General features: G+C 50.1%; 1 protein-coding gene across 4 annotated transcripts; it reads right to left on the bottom strand.

The window, feature by feature from the left end:
• Positions 1–1,745: 1,745 nt before the first annotated feature.
• Positions 1,746–17,445, bottom strand: THAP8 (THAP domain containing 8). Of its 4 annotated transcripts, none has more exons than XM_010347966.3 (4): positions 17,364–17,445; positions 4,417–4,609; positions 3,797–4,192; positions 1,746–2,328 (listed from the first exon to the last, which is right to left on the bottom strand). In XM_010347966.3, the coding sequence occupies exons 2-4, from the start codon at positions 4,561–4,563 to the stop codon at positions 2,182–2,184; spliced, it is 690 nt and encodes a 229-aa protein (XP_010346268.1). In that variant the 5' UTR covers positions 4,564–4,609; positions 17,364–17,445; the 3' UTR covers positions 1,746–2,181. The 4 variants fall into 4 exon arrangements, with proteins under 4 accessions (XP_010346268.1, XP_003937441.1, XP_074242618.1 ...); XM_003937392.4 differs by having other exon boundaries at positions 16,909–17,390; XM_074386517.1 differs by having other exon boundaries at positions 4,058–4,192; positions 16,909–17,390.
• Positions 17,446–17,614: the final 169 nt, after the last annotated feature.

Here is a 17,614-nt window from a genome sequence, read left to right as displayed (position 1 = left end):
TCCTTACCCTCATCATGCAAGGCTCACACATTTGGGCCCACAGAGGTTAAGCTGCTTACCCAAAAGTACATGAGCAGGTGATGGAGCTAACATTTGAAACCAGACAGTCCTAGAGTCTGGTTCTTTTTTTTTCCTAGACAAGGTCTCACTCTGTCCCCCAGGCTACAGTGCAGTGTTGTGATCTCGGCTCAGTGCAGCATCAAACTCCTGGGCTTAAGCCATCCTTCTACCTCAACCTCCTGAGTAGCTGGGACCACAGGTGCATGCCACCACATCTGGCAATTTTTTTTTGAGATGGGGGGGTCTTGCCATGTTGCCCAGGCTGGTCTGGAACTCCTGACCTCAAGGGATCCTCCTGCCCCAGCCTCCCAAAGTGAAGATTACAGGTGTGAGTCGCCGTGCCCAGCTTTGACTCTTAATCACCATGCTACATGCCTGTAGCAGTGTGTGGGAAACAGATCTGCTGATTGACCCTTTTAACTCTCTCAGAACCTCTTATCTCCCCACTGGAGGCCTCCTGGAACCAGCCAAGGGTCCTGGCTCCATTGTCATGGCTTGACCTCTCACCTGGGTAGGCTGTAGTCTGCTCTGCCTCAAATCATCCCAGCGTGGACCAGGCCAGGTAACAGCCTTGAAAACCTCATCCTTCTAATGCACAGGCCCAGTAGCTCCATCCCCAAAAGACTTCCAGAATCTCACTCTCCCCACCACTACCCGGGCCCTCATCGTGGCCCATCCTTCCATATTCTGCCATCTGGACTATGACAACAGCCTCTTACCTGCTGTCCTGTCCCCTCCCAACATGCAGCCACAGGGACCCATGAACACCTGTCGATTTGGAGTCTTCCTTCCCTCAGAGGGATCCGCCTATAGCGCTGCACTCAGAAGTCAAGGCTCTCAGCCACAACCCACAGGCCCTGTGTGAACCTGCCCCATCATCTCTGTACTCGCCTCCTCTCACCCTTTTTCATCTTTTAATTTCATGTTTTTCATTGCAAATCACCCTTTCGTTCACTCCACCCCAGCCACACCAGCCTCCTTGCTCCTCCCTACCCCAGGACCTTTGCAGTGGCTCTTAGTGTGTGTGGTGTTTTCGTTTTTTTTGAGATGGAGTTTAATTCTGTTGCCCATGCTGGAGTGCAATGGCGCAATCTCAGCTCACCACATAACCTTTGCCTCCCAAGTTCAAATAATTCTCCTGCCTCAGCCTCCTAAGTAGTTGGGATTACAGGGTATGCGCCACCAGGCCTGGCTAATTTTTGTATTTTTTATAGAGACAGGATGTCACCATGTTACCAGACTGGTCTCGAACTGCTGACCTCAGGTGATCTGCCTGCCTCGGCCTCCCAAAGTGTTGGGATTACAAGTGTGAGCCACCTCACCAGTCCTGCACTGGCTCTTTGTGATGCCTGGAATGCTCTTCCCCCAGATCTCTGCATGGCTCCCTCTCTGCCCCATTTTAGGATCTTGCCTGTTGGTGTCTTTTCACCTTCTCTGCTCTAGAACTGCACCCCTTCCTCCTTTCCCTGCTATGGTTTTCTCCATAGCAACACTGCCTCCCAGACCTGACACACCCCTGACAGGAGGCTGTCTCTCCAGGGGCTGTTCATCCTCTGGAACCCAGGCCTGCAGCCCTCCAGCACAGCCCCTTCTCATCACCCAGGTCTCTGCTAAAACCTGGCTTTAGAGAGCTGTACCCTGGGCCCAAACCGAATTGTTTTTCAGTCTTTATAGCACTCATCGCGTCTGCAATGTTCTTTTTATTTGTTTACTAGATCGTCTACTCAAGTAGAATGAGCACCATGAGGGCAGGGATTTTCTCAGCTGTGTTCACCATGGTACCCTCAACTCAGTATCAGGCTTGGCCAAAGCCATGGGGCTCCTTAGAACCAGGTAGAATTCTCCCAAACCCTTGTTCTGCTCTGAGGTTGTACTGATTTGCAAAGATCTGAGCTGGGGGTGGCAGAAGCCGAGTACCCAGGGATTGGGGCTGAGAGACTTGAGCCCAGGTCACCCTGAAGGTTCAAGAGGTCCCTAGGAATGGGGTAGTGGAACCCAGGCCCTTGAGGGAGGCACTGCCACTCCCCAGGCATGGGCAGTGGCACTGGGCCAAGCCCATGTGTAATGTCTCTCCTCCTCCATCTTCTATCTTCTGTCCCTTGACATTGTCTGTCTTGATCCTTATGCACTGGGGGTCTGAGTGTCCAGGAGCTCCGGCTTGGCATCCACTGTGGCAGGTGCAGGGCCCTGGGCAAGGACCACGGCTATGTCAGGCCCTCCACAGATGATGGTGAAGGTTTGGGATTCCTCAGGTCCAAGGACCCTCGTCTAAGGCAAAATGGTAGAGATGGGGAACATTATGGAGCAAGTTGGGGGAGAGACAGATATGGTGAAGAATAGGGAGGCGAAGGTGGGGGGCATGTCAGGAAACAGAGAGAGATGTGGCAGAGATATGAGGAGACAGGAAAGCAGCTGTGAGGGCCAGAGAGACATTCATGGGAGAGGAAAGAAGGATGGGGAAATGGGAAGAGAAATGCAAGGGGACAGACACATGCGGGGAAGAGAGATGTGGGGGCAGACAGATGTGGAGACAGGGTCAGAGACATGGAGGAGAGAAAATATGCAGATGAAGAGAGACACAGGGAGGTGAGGAAACAGGTAGGGGACAGAGATGATGGGAAGAAAGACAATGAATGTTGGGGAGGAAGGAGATTGAGAGGTAGGGATAGATGAGTGGGAGACAGAAATTGAATGAGGGGAGGGGAGGTGGAGAGAGGCAGTCAGCCCAGGGACTCTGGCAGGCTCCAGAGAGCCCCAGGCCCGAGTCTGAGCTCTGTCTCTGCCCCACTGTCCCTCTGTGTCCCAGGCCACAGTCTCAAACTTCGAGCCCCCAGAGGCAGTCACACTGTAGCTCCAGCCAACTGCTATAACCTGGGAACACAAACCCAGTACTGCTACATCTGCAGAGCCTTCTGGAAAGATCAGACTTTTTCTTTTGAGCCAGGGTCTCACAGTGTCACCCAGGCTGGAGTGTAGTAGCACAATCAACAGCTCATTGCAACCTTGACCTTCTGGGCTCAAGCAATCCTCCCACTTCGGACTCTTGAATAGCTGGAACTATAGGTGTAACACCTGGCTAACTTTTTGTATTTCTTGTAGAGATGGGGTTTTACCACCATGTTGCCCGGTCTGGTCTCAAAATCCTGGGCTCAACTGATCTATCTGCCTCTGCCTCCTGTATTTTACTGAGACACAGTCTCAACATGTCCAGGCTGGTCTTGAACTCCTAAGCTCAAACAATCTGCCCACCTTGGCCTCCCAAAATGTTAGGATTACACACATGACCCACTGCATTTTGAAAATTAACCTTGTAGCTCCAGCTCAAAGGATCATAGTGAGTTTTCAACTCACTGTGTTATAGTTCTGTGTCTGGCTCCTCAAATATTAAGTATTTAGCATTAATAAATGGACCAATCATTACTCAGCTCCAACCAATAGTTGCTTGGCATTGCCAGATTTTGTTTTTCAAGAAATTTGTTTTAATTTTCTGTAGAGACAGTGTCTTGCTATGTTGCCCAGGCTGGTCTCGAACTCCTGGCCTCCAGCAATCCTCCTGCCTTGGCTTCCCACCGTGTTGGGATTACAGGTGTGAGCCACTGAGCCCGGCCAAGTCAGAAATTTGGAAACACAGGTGAATGTTCTGATTTTTGAATAGGGGATCCTAGACAAAATGAAAACACACTGCAGGCCAGGCTAACACCCATGGATGGGGCTTCCAGGCTGGGGTGCCACTCACCAGGCACTGCAGACCCTGGCGTGCCCGTGCCAGCAGGCTCTCCCCATGCAGCTGCTGTGCCAGCCGTTCCAGGGCCTGCAGCTGCGCCTGGTGTCGCTCTTGGCATCGCTGCAGCCTCTGCACCCGGCGCTGCAGTGCTCCCAGCACTGCGCCCAGCCCAGTCCAGGCCTGTTGGGCAGGGACTTCAGGCTGTGACTCCTCAGCAGTGGATGCAGGGGCCAGGGGGGTCAGGAGCATGGTGGCCGCAGTCTCAGGGCTCACCGGTGTGGGGTCCAGCACCACTAGGTGCACTGGGCCAGAGACTGGGATGGCAGGGCCCTGGGGCAGGGGTATATTCTCTTGTGGGGGAGGCGGCAGCAAGACTGGCTTCTGGGTACATCGGGTCCTCCGCTGACTCTGGAAGACAAGGCATGGGGTAAAGGGGTGCCACGGCCAGACTTCGACTCAGGAGGAAAGGGCTGGAGGGTCAGTCTCCAAGGGGGACTTGTCCAGGTAAGGCCTGACCTCAGGTAGGAACTGTCGTCAGTGGGGAGGGCCGAAGGTCAGACTCAAGGAGGGACTTCCCTTAGGAGGGGAGGTCTGGGGGTCAGATTCCAGCAGTAAGACCTCCTGGCACTTACCTTGGCAGGTGGTGCCTGGGAGAAGATTGAAGGCACCGCATCAGGCCGCAGGTAGCGCACACCCCAGCGCCACTGGAAGCAGGAGGGCGTGAAGTGTTCGCTGCACAAGTGCTGGTGGCAGCTGGGCACCCAGTGCTCACGGCCCATGTGCTGCAGCCAGGCCTGCAGCCGGGGACCGTCCTTCAGTGGGAACCTGCATGGGTGGCAGGGGGCTGGGTCAGTGCTATGAGGTTCAGACCCATCCCTCCTGGAGGATACCCACACTGGAGGTCTCTGGGCTCCAAGCCTATGCCTCCCTAGGGCCAGGAAGTAGACCTGTCTTGTGCCCAGGCTTTCTCTATCTCATATTCACAACCATAACCCTTTCTTCAGCTCCATCTTTTAGTAGTAGTAGTATTATCATTTTTTGAGATGGAGTCACTGTATCGCCCAGCCTGGAGTGCAGTGGCTCAATCTTGGCTCACTGCAAACTCTGCCTCCCAGGTTCAAGCGATTCTCCCATCTCAACCTCCTAAGTAGCTGGGATTTTAGGTGCACACCACCACACCTGGCTAATTTTTGTATTTTTAGTAAAAATGGGGTTTCACCACATTGGCCAGGCTGGTCTCGAACTTCTGACCTCAGGTGACTCACCCACCTCAGCTTCCCAAAGTGCTGGGATTACAGGCATATGCCACCATGCCTGGCCTTTATTATTAATTTAAAAGCTCCACCTTTTAAACACCCAGCATCAGCTTACCTCTGCCCCATCCACTACCCCTTTCCAGCCTCCTTCCTGGTCTCCCTGCCCACCGCCCCTCCCCTCCACTCCCAATTTGTTCTTCTACATCAACTTGTTGGGGCAGTTTATAAAATCAGACATTTACGATGTGGGAGATTGTACAGCTAAACAAAACATTTCTTCTACAACCATATAATATGGGGGGGTGTGCAGTTTCTAGATTGAGAGAGATTTAAGAAACATCAGCAAAAAGGCAGAATGTGGACCTCGCCTACAACAAACAATTCAGTAAAAAGACATTTTAAGACAATTGGGGAAAACTGATCATGCACTGGGTATTAGACGATTGTAAGAAACTGGCCGGTTATGGCAGTTTATGCCTGTAATCCCAGCACTTTGAGCAGACGACAAGATGGGAGTATTGCTTGAGCCCAAGAGTTCAAGACCAGCCTGGGCAACAATAGGGAGACCTTGACTCTAACAAAAAAAAAAAAAAAAAAAAAATTATCCAGGTATGGTGGCACGTGCCCTGTGGTTCCAGCTCTTCAGAAGACTGAGATGGGAGGGTCACCTAAGCCTGGGAGATAGAGGCTGCAGTGAGCTGAGATCACGCCATTACACCCCAGCCTGGGTCAAAGAGCCAGACCCTGTCTCAAAAAAAAAAAAAAAAAAAAAATCGTTTTCCTAGATGTGATAACCATATTGGATTTATGCTTCTGAAACAGTCTTCTGTTAGAAAATGAGTCTGAAATAATTAAAAGATCTGATATTTGGGATTTCCTTTAAAATAGTGCATGACAAGCCAGGTGCGGTGGCTCAGGCCTGTAATCCCAGCACTTTGGGAGGCTGAGGCAGGCGGATCACTTGAGGTTGGGAGTTCAAGACCAGCCTGGCCAACATGGTGAAACCCCATCTCAACTAAAAATACAAAAATTAGCCGGATGTAGTGGTCAGCACTTGTATTCCTAGCTACTCAGGAGGCTAAGGCAGGAGAATCACTTGAACCCGGGAGGTGGAAGTTGCAGTGAGCTAAGATCACGCCATCACACTCCAGTCTGGGTGACAAGAATGCAACTCTGTCTCAAAAAAAAAAAACAGAATGTAGATGCACTCTGTGAACTGACATACTTTTGTCAAGCACCTATTATGTGAAAAAAAGCAAGGTTCGAAATAGACTATCTCAGCTTTTAGTCATTGTGGTAGACCCCCCAAACCTATCCATGTCCTAATTCCTGGAAACTGTGTCTCTTACTTTATTCATTTATTTATTTTGAGACAGGGTCTTGCTCTGTCACCCAGGTTGGAGTGCAGTAGCGTGATCTCGGCTCCCTGTGGCCTCAGACTCCCCAAGCTCAGGCAATCCTCCCACCTCAGCCTCCCAAGTAGCTGGGACTACAGGCATGTGCCACATGCCTGGCTAATTTTCTTATTTTTTTGTAGAGATGAGGTTTTGCCTGTTGCCCAGGCTGGTCTCAAACTCCTGGGCTCAAGTAATCCTCACACCTCGGCCTCCCAAGGTGCTGGGATTATAGGCATGAGCCACTGCACCCGGCCTGAATATTACCTCGTATGACAAAAGATGTGACAAAGTTAAGGATAGAGAGATTATCCTGGATCATCTGGCCCTAAATGCCACTACAAGTATCCTTATAAGAAGGAGTAGAAGATATTACCACAGACAAGAAGCTAGGGAAATGCAACCATGAAGCCAGAGACTGGAGAGATGTGGCCACAAGCCAAGGACTGCCTGCAGCCACCAGGAACCAGAACAGGCAAAGAAGAGATTCTCCCCCAGAACCTCCAAAGGAGTACAGCCCTGCCGACACCTTGGTTTTGGCCCAGGAAAACCAATTTGGACTTCTGGCTTCTAGAACTGTTAGGAAATAATTTGTCTTGTTTTAAGGCACCAAGTTTGTTAGAGCAGCATGGGAAACTAATAAAGGGAGAACTAAGAACGTCTATTCACATTTGTTGGTATTTGTAAAAAGAAACCATGGTGATGTGGTTTGGCTCTGGTGTCCCCACCCAAATCTCATCTTGAACTGTAATCCCCATGTGTCAAGGGAGGGACCTGATGAGAAGTGACTGGATCATGGAGGCTGTTTCCCCCATGCTGTTTCCATGATAGTGAGTGAGTTCTCGAGACCCGATGGTTTAAAAGTGGCAGTTCCCCTCTTGCTCTCTCTCTGTCCTGCCACCATGTAAAATGTTTGCTTCCCCTTCACCTTCCACCATGATTGTAAATTTTCTGAGGCCTCACCAGCCATTCAGAATGGTGAGTCCATTAAACCTCTTTCCTTTATAAATTACCCAGTCTCAGAGAGTGCTTTACAGCAGCGTGAGAACAAACTAATACACACATGAAGGACACAAAAGCAAGTAAAGAGGCTACCACTGGGGAGGAGGCGAATGGGATGAACGGAGATGGGAGCGCCAAGACTTCTCAGACAAAGGCAGATGGAGGTGGAGGGGGCAGGCAGCTGGTGAAAGCGCACAGAAGGGCTGACGCAGAGAAGAGCCGTGGCACCCAGAGAGCAAAACCTCGGGGCACCCAGCCAGGGAATCTGGCTGCTGCAGTCAGCCTCCCTCTAAGATCCCAATGTTCTCAGCAGCCCCATTCTTTCTGGACACAAACATGAGATCTATTGCAACAGCATTCCTCTTATTTTCATCACCACCATCTCCCAGGCAAAGTCTGCCACTGGACTACTCATATCTATTCTTCTGCACTTTCCTTACTAAGAACTCCAACTTTCTTTGAGGCCATACTGTGTCCTGCTAAAAGACTATTTCCCAGGATCCTCTGCAGCTGGGTGGGGCTATGTGACTACCTTCTGGTTGATGAATGCATTAGTGTTGTGTGGGACCTCTGGGATGGTGCCTTAAATGGAAGGGATGATCAACAGAATTCAGCAGCTCAAAGGGCAAAGGAAGAAAGTCAATATCCTAAGAAGCGTTTCCTTAATTGGTCTTATTATCTCTTGTTCCTCTGGATAGCAGCATTTATAATGGGCAATACTGCTTTCTAAAAAACTACCTTAAGCAGACAGCAAGTGTTCCCCTTTGTATGCAGTCAAATGCTCCACCACTGAGCTATACCCCCATGTTCCCCTTTGCAGAAACTATTTTAGTCTTGGTGGTCATCTTGTCCAGAGCATGGAGTGGCAAATACTGCCAGAAGTCCTTTTTTATTTTCTTACTAACATAACTGAATTCCCAGCCTCTTTTGCAGTTGGGGTGACCAATGATGAAAAGGTGCCACTGAAGCTGGGCGTAGTGGCTCACACCTGTAATCCCAGCACTTTGAGAGGCCAAGGCGGGCAGGTCACGAGGTTAAAAGATTGAGACCGTTCTGGCCAACATGGTGAAACCCATCTCTACTAAAAATAACAAAAATTAGCTGGGTATGGTGGCACACGCCTGTAGTCTCAGCTACTTGGGAGGCTGAGGCAGGAGAATCGCTTGAACCCAGGAGGTGGAGGTTGCAGTCAGCCGAGATCACACTACTGCACTCCAGCCTGGGTGACACAGTGAGATTCCATCTCAAAAAAAAAAAAAAAAGTGCCATTGAATGGGGTTTCTGGGAAGGCCTTATAGAGGTTGATTCAGTTTAGACCTGAACACTTTTTGCTCTTCCTCCCTTCCCTTTTCCTGCTATAAGGAATGGCAGCAATGGTGGCTGGGATACTGGCAGCCACCTTGGATGGAAGCCACAGACTAAGGATGACAGAGCAGAAAGAGGCCAGGAATGGTGGGTCACACCTGTAATCCCAGCACTTTGAAGGCCAAGTCGGGAGGATTATTTGAGACCAGGAGTTTGAGACCAGCCCAGCCAACATGGCGAAACCCTGCCTCTACTAAAAATACAAAAATTAGGTGGGTGTGGTGGCATGTGCCTGTAATTCCAGCTACTTGTGTGGCTGAGGCACGAGAATCCCTAGAACCCGGGAGGTGAAAGTTGCAGTGAGCCGAGACTGTGCCACTGCATTCCAGCTCAGGCGACAGAAGGCAACTGTCATGCAAGCAAGCAAGCAAGCTAGGACTCTCATTTCTGATGACTACAGAGCTACCATCCCAGTGCTGGTTTGCCAACCTCTGTACTTGTTCTATAAGAGGGAAAATAAACCCTGTGATAGACATTACTGTTCAGAATGTCTGCTGCCTCTCTCCACATAAGGATTATACATCCCCACTCCACTGACTTGAGGCTTGCCATATAGTTGCTCCGGCCAACAGAATGCCAGTGAAAGTAACATGGGGCACTTCTAAATATAAAACTGAACAAGAGCCATTGGGTGGTTCACTCCACTTTCTCTTTTCCTTCTCCCACAAGACCAGCAATATTCCAAATAAGGACAGTTTCTTCAGCCTGAGATCCCAATTAAGATACTAGAGAGTAGGATAACAAAAGACCTAACATAGTGTTAGCAAGAAATACACCTTTAGGCCAGTTGTGATAATTTATGCCTAGAATCCTAGCACTTTGGGAGGACAAAGCGGGAGGACTGATTGAGCCCAGGAGTTCAAGCCCAGCTTGGGCAACATAGTGGGAATTCATTTCTTTCTTTTCTTTTCTTTTTTTTTTTTTTTTTTGAGACGGTGTTTTACTCTTGTTGCCTAGGGGGAGTGCAGTGGCACGATCTTGGCTGATTGCAACATCCGCGTCCCGGGTTCAAGTGATTCTCCTGCGTCAGCCTCCCAAGTAGCTGGGATTGCAGGTACCTGTCACCACGCCCAGCTAATTTTTTATATATATTTTTTTGAGACGGAGTTTCACTCTTGTTACCCAGGCTGGAGTGCAATGGCACGATCTCGGCTCACCGCAACCTCCACCTCCTGGGTTCAGGCAATTCTCCTGCCTCCGCCTCCTGAGTAGCTGGGATTACATGCATGCGCCACGCATGCCCAGCTAATTTTTTGTATTTTTAGTAGAGACAGGGTTTCACCATGTTGACCAGGATGGTCTCGATCTCTTGACCTCATGATCCACCCGCCTCAGCCTCCCAAAGTGCTGGGATTACAGGTTTGAGCCACTGCGCCCGGCCATTTTTCATATTTTTATTAGAGATGGGGTGTGCTCTCTCCCTCCTTCTCCCTCTCTTTTTTTGAGACCAAGTTGCTCTGTCGCCCAGCCTGGAGTGCAATGGTACAATCTTGGCTCACTGCAACCCCTGCCTCCCAGTTCAAGTGACTCTTCCATCTCAGCCTCCTGAGTAGCTGGGATTACAGGCCCACGCCACCATGCCTGGCTAATTTTTGTATTTTTAGTAAAAACAGGGTTGCACCATGTTGGCCAGGCTGGTCTTAAACTCTTGACCTCAGGTGATCCACCCGCCTCAGCCTCCCAAATTGCTGGGATTACAGGCATGAGCCACTGTGCCTAGCCAAGAGAGGGTTTCACCATGCCTGGCTAATTTTTGCATTTTTATTAAAAACGGGTCACACCATGTTGGCCAGGCTGGTCTCAAACTCCTGACCTCAGTTGATCCACCAGCCTTGGTCTCCCAAAGTGCTGGGATTACAGGCATGAGCCATTCTGTCTCACCCAATGGGACTTCATTTCTACAAAAATTAGAAAAATTTGCCTGACAAGGTGGTGCCCGCCTGTAGGCCCGGCTACTCAGGAGGCTGAGGTGGGAGGTCTGCTTGAGCCGAGGAGTTTGAGGCTACAGTGAACTATGATGGTGCTGCACTCCAGCTCAGGTGATAAAGACCCCCTTCGTAAAAAAAGAAATATGCCTTTGTTGGAGTAAGCCACTGAGATCTGAGAAGTTTGTTAGTGTAGCATAACTCACCCACACCGATTCCTATAGACCACATAATCTGTTTCAGCAACTCTTATTACAGGACGCTGTTACTGCGAAGCAGATTCTAAGTGATAAATCCCCTATAAGAGATGACCCCACTGCCACTGTCCCTGAAAGGGCCAAAGACAGAGCTAATGAAAACTAGCCAGGTATGGTTGTGCATGCCTGTAGTCCTAGCTACTCAGAAGGCTGAGATGGAGTTGGTCCGAATGTTGTGGGTTATTGTTAAGCTGATTTAACATTGCCTCCCCCGACAACCATGCTTGGCTAGCTTAAAAATAAAATGAAGCCGGGCGTGGTGGCTCACGCCTATAATCCCAGCACTTTGGGAGGCCAAGGCGGGTGGATCACAAGGTCAAGAGATGGAGACCAGCCGGGCGCGGTGGCTCAAGCCTGTAATCCCAGCACTTTGGGAGGCCGAGGCAGGTGGATCACAAGGTCGAGAGATCGAGACCATCCTGGTCAACAAGGTGAAACCCCGTCTCTACTAAAAATACAAAAAATTAGCTGGGCATGGTGGTGTGTGCCTGTAATCCCAGCTACTCAGGAGGCTGAGGCAGGAGAATTGCTTGAACCCAGGAGGCGGAGGTTGCGGTGAGCCGAGATCGCGCCATTGCACTCCAGCCTGGGTAACAAGAGCGAAACTCCGTCTCCCCCAAAAAAAAAAAAAAAAAAAAAAGAGATGGAGACCATCCTGATCAACATGGTGAAACCCCGTCTCTACTAAAAAAATACAAAAATTAGCGGGGCGTGGTGGCGCCTGCCTGTAGTCCCAGCTACTCGGGAGGCTGAGGCAGGACAATTGCCTGAACCCAGGAGGCGGAGGTTGCGGTGAGCCGAGATCGCACCATTGCACTCCAGCCTGGGTAACAAGAGCGAAACTCCGTCTCAAAAAAATATATAAAAATTTAAAAAAAGGCCGGGCGCGGTGGCTCAAGCCTGTAATCCCAGCACTTTGGGAGGCCGAGGCGGGTGGATCACAAGGTCGAGAGATCGAGACCAACCTGGTCAACATGGTGAAACCCCGTCTCTTCTAAAAATACAAAAAATCAGCTGGGCATGGTGGCGCGTGCCTGTAATCCCAGCTACTCAGGAGGCTGAGGCAGGAGAATTGCCTGAACCCAGGAGGCGGAGGTTGCGGTGAGCCGAGATCGCGCCATTGCACTCCAGCCTGGGTAACAAGAGCGAAACTCTGTCTCAAAAAAAAAAAAAAAATTAAAAAGAAGGCTGAGATGGGAGGACTGCTTGAGACTGGGAGGTTGATGCTGCACCACTGTACTCCAGCCTGGGTGACAAAGCAAGACCGTGTCTCAAAAGAGAGAGAGAGAGAGAAAGAGAGACAGAGAGACAGAGAGAGAGAGAAAATGAGAACAAACTAATGAGTGTTCCCTTTGGTTGCCAAGGCAGGCTTTCAAGTTATTTCCTGGCAGCCACTTTCCTCAACGTGTCTCATCTTATCTCCCACGTGGCATCCAGGCCCTCTCCTAAGCCTCTTTTGGAAACTGCTTCTCATCAAAGTCTTAATTAAGTGGCTTCTGCAAGACTGACTCAGGGGTAGGCCCTGAGGTGAAAATGGGCTAGTCACTGGTGGGTGCCAATAAAGACATGAACTGATTTTTATATAGTCATCTGGCTATTGTATACAGCTGTCATCATTTTCCTCCTTCTCCTCATTATTATTATTATTTTATAAAGACAGGGTTTCACCATGATGGCCAGGCTGGTCTTGAACTCCTGACCTCAGGTGATCCACCCACTTCGGCCTCCCAAAGTGCTAGGATTACAGGTGTGAGCCACTGCGCCCGGCCCCTCATTATTACATACAAAGCACTTAGAACAGTGCCTGACATAAGGTAAATACTCTCTTAAGTAACTATTGTTGTTGTTATGAGAGAGGTTAAGAGTGGAAACGGCAGCCGGGTGTGGTGGCTCAAGCCTGTAATCCCAGCACTTTGGGAGGCCGAGGCGGGTGGATCACAAGGTCAAGAGATCGAGACCATCCTGGTCAACATGGTGAAACCCCGTCTCTACTAAAAAATCCAAAAAAATTAGCTGGGCATGGTGGCGTGTGCCTGTAATCCCAGCTACTCAGGAGGCTGAGGCAGGAATTGCCTGAACCCGGGAGGCAGAGGTTGCGGTGAGCCAAGATCGCGCCATTGCACTCCAGCCTGGGTAACAAGAGCGAAACTCCTTCTCAAAAAAAAAAAAAAAAAAGAGTGGAAACGGGGGGCCAGGTGCAGTGGCTCATGCTTGTAATCCCAGCACTTTGGGAGGCCGAGGGTGGTGAACTCAAGACCAGCCTGGCCAACATGGTGAAACCCCATCTCTACTAAAAATACAAAAATTAGCTGGGCCTGGTGGCTTATGCCTGTAATTCCAGATACTCAGGAGGCAGGAGAATCGCTTGAACTTAGGAGGCAGAGGTTACAGTCAGCTGAGATAGTGCCAGTATACTCCAGCCTGGGCAACAAGAGCAAAAGTTCGTCAAAAGGAAAGGAAATAGGAAAGGAAGAAAGAAAAAGAAGAATGAAAGAATAGAAACAAGGAAGCCAGCAAGCAGCTATCACTGTGTCTTGTTAAGACATTCTGGCAAGCTGGGTGTGGTTGCTCACAGCTGTAATCCCAGCACTTAGGAGGCCAAGGCAGGTGGATCACCTGAGGTCGGGAGTTCAAGACCTACCTGGCCAACATAGTGAAACCCCACCTGTACTAAAAATACAAAGAATTAGCTGGGTATGGTGATGTACACCTCTCGTCCCAGCTACTCTGGAGGCTGAGGTAGGAGAATCGCTTGAACCTGGGAGGCAGACGTTGCAGTGAACCACACCACTGCACTCCAGCCTGGGTGGCACAGCAAGACTGTCTCAAAAAAAAGAAATGAGGGCAGCCTGGACTACATGATGACAGTAGATGTGATTAGTAGTCTGGGAATGGGTTTTTTTTCCTTATTTTGAGACAAGGTCTCACAATAACAAGGCCCAGGCTGGGGTGCTGCAGCCCCATCACAGCTCACTGCAGCTTAGGCCTCCTGGGCTCCAGTGACTCTCCCACCTCAGCTTCCCGTGTAGCTGGAACTACATGGTGCACATCACCATGTCTAGCTAATTTTTTATATTTTGTAGAAATGGGGTTTTTGCCATGTTGCCCAAGGCTGGTCTTGAATTCCTGGGATGGAGCAATCCTCCTGGCTCGACTTCCTAAAGTGCTAGGCTTATAAGAGTGAGTTACCACACCCAGCCTATCTTTTCTTGTTTCTTAATTATTTATTTAGCATTTTCTCATTTGTGTTTCTGTCTTATCAAGGTGTTGGAGACTTTGTTGTGGCTGTTGCAAGATGGAGACATGTTTTGAAGGTGGAGCCAAAGGGCAGGTTAATGGACTAGCGGTGGATGAAAAAGATCATGTGTAACTCCAGGGTCATGTATTCAGTTCCTCAGTGTTTGACCCCTCACCTATCCATGAGCTCTGTAACGGCAAAGATATGTCAGGGTTCTTTGCATTCAGCAGGGGCTTACTCACATTACCACCTGAGTTCTGCCTCCTGTCACAGCAGCAGCAGCTTAGATTCTCACAGGAGTGTGAACCCTATTCTGAACTGGGCATGTGAGTGACGTAGGTTGCCTGCTTCTTATGAGAATCTAATGCCTGATGATCGGAAGAGTTTTATCCCAAAACCATTCCCCCAACCCCACCCCATCCGTAGAAAAAGTGTCTTCCACAAAACCAGCTGCTGGTGCCATAAGGGTTAGGGACTGCTGCCATAGGCCCTATGGGCCTTTGTTTGAAGAGGGAGTCTCAACAAACAGTTATTTTTTAGGTGAAATGTAAATGAAGCAGTGTTTGGATTGGCTCAAAGCAAATCAGAACTGTGCATAAAGGGATCAATATCAGGTCTGGATGGTGAAGTGGGCCCAGTGTTCTGTCTTCTCAGAAGCAATAAAGTTTAGATCAATGTAGAATATTGTTTCCTTATCTGAAGCTCCAAACATGGATTGTAAATAGGAACTGCTTTTCTGTGTCAAAGTGACTTAGCTCCTCCAGGCAAAAGTGAGTTGTTTCATTCTTACTTGATGTAATTTCAAACAGCAAAGTGTGTGATCATCTCTGACTTTAGACAACTGTTTCCTACTAAGAAAGCAGTAGTCACTCAAGGGATAGGATTTCTGCCACTTTACATCTGCAGTATGTCCAAGAAAAATATTTTTTCTTGGCTGGGTGCAGTGGCTCACGCCTGTAATCCAAGCAGTTTGGGAGGCCGAAGCAGGAGGATCACTTGAGCCTAGGATTTTGAGTCTAGACTCGGCAACACAGGGCAATCTTATCTCTCTCTTTAAAAAAAAAAATTTTCGCTGGGCGCGGTGGCTCAAGCCTGTAATCCCAGCACTTTGGGAGGCCGAGGCGGGTGGATCACGAGGTCGAGAGATCGAGACCATCGTGGTCAATGTGGTGAAACCCCGTCTCTACTAAAAATACAAAAAATTAGCTGGGCATGGTGGCGCGTGCCTGTAGTCCCAGCTACTCAGGAGGCTGAGGCAGGAGAATTGCTTGAACCCAGGAGGCGGAGGTTGCGGTGAGCCCAGATCGCGCCATTGCACTCCAGCCTGGGTCACAAGAGCGACACTCTGTCTCAAAAAAAAAAAAAAACAAAAAACAAAAAACAAAAATTTTTTTTTTGAGATGGAGTCTTGCTTTTGTCACCCACACTGGACTGCAGTGGCATGATCTCGGCTCACTGCAACCTTTGCCTCCTGGGTTCAAGTGATTCTCCTGCCTCTTGAGTATCTGGAATTACAGGCATAAGCCACCAGGCACAGATTTTTATTTTTTTTATTTTTTTTAATTTTTATTTTTTGAGACGGAGTTTCGCTCGTTACCCAGGCTGGAGTGCAATGGCGCGATCTCGGCTCACCGCAACCTCCGCCTCCTGGGTTCAGGCAATTCTCCTGCCTCAGCCTCCTGAGTAGCTGGGATTACAGGCACTCACCACCATGCCCAGCTAATTTTTTGTAGAGACGGGGTTTCACCTTGTTGACCAGGATGGTCTCGATCTCTTGACCTCGTGATCCACCCGCCTCGGCCTCCCAAAGTGCTAGGATTACAGGCTTGAGCCACCGCGCCCGGCCCAGATTTTTATATTTTTAGTAGAGACGGGGATTCACCATGTTGGCCAGGCTGGTCTCAAACTCCTGACTTCAGGTGATCCGCCCACCTCGGCCTCCCAAAGTGCTGGGATTACAGGCGTGAGCTACAGCGTCCGGCCAAAAAAATTTTTTTTTCAAAATTATCCAGGTCTGGTGGCGCGTGCCTTGGTACCAGCTGCTTGGTAGGATGAGGTGGGAGGATCACTTGAGCCCGGGAGGTCGAAGCTGCAGTGAGCTGTGATCGTGCCACTACATTCCAGCCTGGGCGGCAGAGCGATCCTGTCTCAAAAAAAGAAAAAGAAAAAAAAGGAAAGAAATTTTTTTCCCAGTAATTCTTCCGCCAGTTGGCTTATGTCAGCCGAAAAACAAGAGGACAGATCTTTCACAGTCCAAGCTAATTCTGAGTTTCCCAAGTATGACGAAAGAGAAGAGGTAAGGATGACTGTATTTTTTAGCCTAAGCAACAAGAAGAATGAAGTACAGCACTAAGATAGGACAAACTGGAAGGTTTTGGGGGAGACAAGATCGCAAGCTCAGTTTCGGATGTTATGAGTTTCAGATGGCTCAAATGCGTGAGGAGGGCGAGTGGACATCTCTTCGGCTCGCTCCGTTCGCTAGCTGTAGTTAATTGTCTACTCCTGTTGTTTCCCACGCCTGCACCTTTGCATGTGCGTCCACTGCCGGGTATGCAGTCTCCTCACGGTTGAACCCCACTTCCTTACACCATCAAGCGAGACCCAAAGCCCCGCACAACAGCGCTAAATCTCGGGCCCCGCCCCTACCAAGGCCCCGCCCCCCAAGCCCCGCCCCGCACTGCGCTCACTTGTAGAAGCTCACAGGGCGGTTGTCCGCGCCCAGGTGGCCCGCAGTGTTGGAGCAGTTCGGCGCTCTGCAGTACTTGGGCATGGCTGACCAGCCCCGCTGACTTTTGCCAGGTCAGCGGCTGCACTTTGGTTTTCGCCGAGCGCCGCCGAACCCTGCCTCGCCCGCGCGCTCGCTTCCTGCCTCACGTGACGTCCCTGGAGTCTCGTCACGTACCCGGGAGAGCTGAGCGCGCCTGTCTACTAGGTGCCCCCTCCACAGTCTCACAGCCACGCCCTCGTCACGTGGCGAATGAGCCAAAGCGAGTACTGTGCGCCTGCGCAAAGCCGGCCCTTCGCCAACCCGACTTTCATCACGTGTTGGTGGAGAGGCGGCGTCACGGCGTTTCTGAGCCTGCGCCAACCAAATCAACTTGCCCCACCCTTTGCTTACATCCGGGCGACCGTCAGATCTCACCTAGTTCCTCTGGGTGGCGGCAAAAATCGAGGTGAGGCGGCTGTGGCCTTAGCCTTGTAAAAGTTAAAATCTGTATGTTCCAGCGAGTAATGAAAACGCAGTCTGGATGAAAGACCCCATGACGCTTGATCAGGCCCATCCTGTACACTAGCTGTGGCCCCGCCCCGCCAGGCACTCGCTGCGCTTCTTCGTCCCCATTGGTCCTAGGAGCGCCGCCCGGCAGCCCTGAGATTGGCCAGACCGGGCCCGTC

This window comes from Saimiri boliviensis, chromosome 14, assembly GCF_048565385.1.
Source record: "Saimiri boliviensis isolate mSaiBol1 chromosome 14, mSaiBol1.pri, whole genome shotgun sequence".
In the NCBI taxonomy this organism is placed as follows: Eukaryota; Metazoa; Chordata; class Mammalia; order Primates; family Cebidae; genus Saimiri; species Saimiri boliviensis.
The sequence above is the reverse complement of the archived record's forward strand: the minus strand, read 5'-3'. Positions and strand labels throughout refer to the sequence as shown.

Bases quoted from the DNA above. Each gene is read 5' to 3' on its own strand.
- THAP8 (XM_003937392.4), bottom strand. From the start codon at position 16,991: ATGCCCAAGTACTGCAGAGCGCCGAACTGCTCCAACACTGCGGGCCAC. The intron at 4,610-16,908 runs GTGAGCGCAGTG...CCACCCATGCAG, and splicing joins CGCCCTGTGAGCTTCTACAA to GTTCCCACTGAAGGACGGTC. The intron at 4,193-4,416 runs GTAAGTGCCAGG...CTTGTCTTCCAG, and splicing joins CCCAGGCACCACCTGCCAAG to AGTCAGCGGAGGACCCGATG.